General features: G+C 42.6%; 1 protein-coding gene across 2 annotated transcripts in view; it reads right to left on the reverse strand.

Moving 5' to 3' along the window:
* The window catches only part of LOC109857937 (otopetrin-2-like), a 13,383-nt gene extending 11,764 nt beyond the window's left edge, over nucleotides 1-1,619 (reverse strand). For both annotated transcript variants that reach the window (XM_020434862.1, XM_020434774.1), the window contains exon 1: nucleotides 1,474-1,619. In XM_020434862.1, coding sequence (XP_020290451.1) covers nucleotides 1,474-1,556 — 83 coding nt within the window. In that variant the 5' untranslated portion in view covers nucleotides 1,557-1,619. The remainder of the gene's footprint in view (nucleotides 1-1,473) is intronic.

Here is a 1,619-nt window from a genome sequence, read left to right on the forward strand (position 1 = left end):
AAACTATCCAGATCTTCCACCATCGGTAAATCACCTACGTTAAAATCAGTGCTTTGGGAGTCGAAGTTCGGGACTAAAGTTACCAGTACCACCATTTTGTTGTAACTAACATCATCAAAAAACCACTGTTCCGAGCAAGTTACCATTACTTATGAATTANCATCGTAACCCTTACGCCAACGTCAACAAGTTATCACCCTTAAGTCGCAACCACATAGCATCACAGTTAGTTGCAAAATTAATAACTAACAAACTAAAGGAGATAGAGAAAAACGATTTACGCTATAATTCTCAGCACACCAAACTGCAAAATACCAGCCCGATTTGAACATTCTAGGTTTTGTTTTTAACAATCGAATGTTTAAATAATAAAAATTATTAAACTTTTATTACGTGGTATTTTGCATCTAACTAATACAAAACGAGATCNGAAAACTATTTTGCTCTACCTTGTACCATTCTTGAAATATTCAATTTGTTAACTTTCACTCTTTACCATAAATCGCAGAGTAGCCGATTGAAAATACCTGCAAAATTAGTTTCAAGCTATCTTTTCTGGTTCTCGAGATATCCGCGATTTGCGAAAGGGACTATATCAATTATTCGTGATCTCGCGTTTCTCATTCAATTAATTATACATCTCGTTCGTTTCCGGAAGCAAAAAAAAGTCGATGAGACGAATTGTCATTGTCGACAAAAATTCGTCTCCGCGAACGCGTTTTATTTGTCGAGAATTTACATCTCGCGCGTTTGCATTTCCATCAAACGTATGCACATGCCTTGCAGATATTCCTCACGAAGGCGAACAATTTTCCTCACAATTTTTCACACATTGTCGTGCGTATGATCCGGACACTTCTCGCGATTTTTCCGTGAAAATTCTTCGCAAAGACGTCGTCCTCGTCGTTGTCGTCGCGCGTCGGTGGCATTTCAGGTTGAATTCAATTGTCACGCAGCCATTGTCAAAGTACATCTCTTATTCAGGAACTCACGGGAACCCCCTACGCGCGCGCGAGAAGAGTGCCTTTGAACTTCGCGCATCAGAAATTCCAGCTCGCTGGCCTTTCTCTTTTCCATCACTTTCCGCATATTATGAACGACGGGAATTACGCTTCCGAGATGCCTGTCAGCGAAGAACATCGATCGTATCGCTTGTCATTTCGCCGTCCGTCACACCTCATACCCCTCGCACATCTTTTAACATCACTTCCCTCCCTGCTTCCGATTTGTTTTATTCACGCGGCGCGGCCGTGTTGCGGGCGACAACATTTGCGGCGTACGATAAAAATGCTACTACCGATTATTTGTGTAAAATTGCAATATTTAATTTCTAATTTATATTATTAAATGATTAAGGGTTGACACGGTATTGCGCGTGTGTGTGTATGTGGGTAAAAAATATCGGAGAAAAGCACTTTGACTACTCTCACGCGCAGCCAATATCGAATACAGCGCAGCGAAGTCGTGTGATACCTGAGGGACGTCTCCTTGATAAGCATACCCGTGACCCTGAATAACGCTTTTCTCGATCGTCTCGGCGGAACGTTGGCCCTCATGAACGGCCCTCACCAACGGATGACACAATCACGGCCCTCCGGCTCGTGACACGGCACTCACGG

The sequence above is a fragment of the Pseudomyrmex gracilis genome, unplaced genomic scaffold, assembly GCF_002006095.1.
Source record: "Pseudomyrmex gracilis isolate BER0280 unplaced genomic scaffold, ASM200609v1 scaffold_0, whole genome shotgun sequence".
NCBI classification, from domain to species: domain Eukaryota; kingdom Metazoa; phylum Arthropoda; class Insecta; order Hymenoptera; family Formicidae; genus Pseudomyrmex; species Pseudomyrmex gracilis.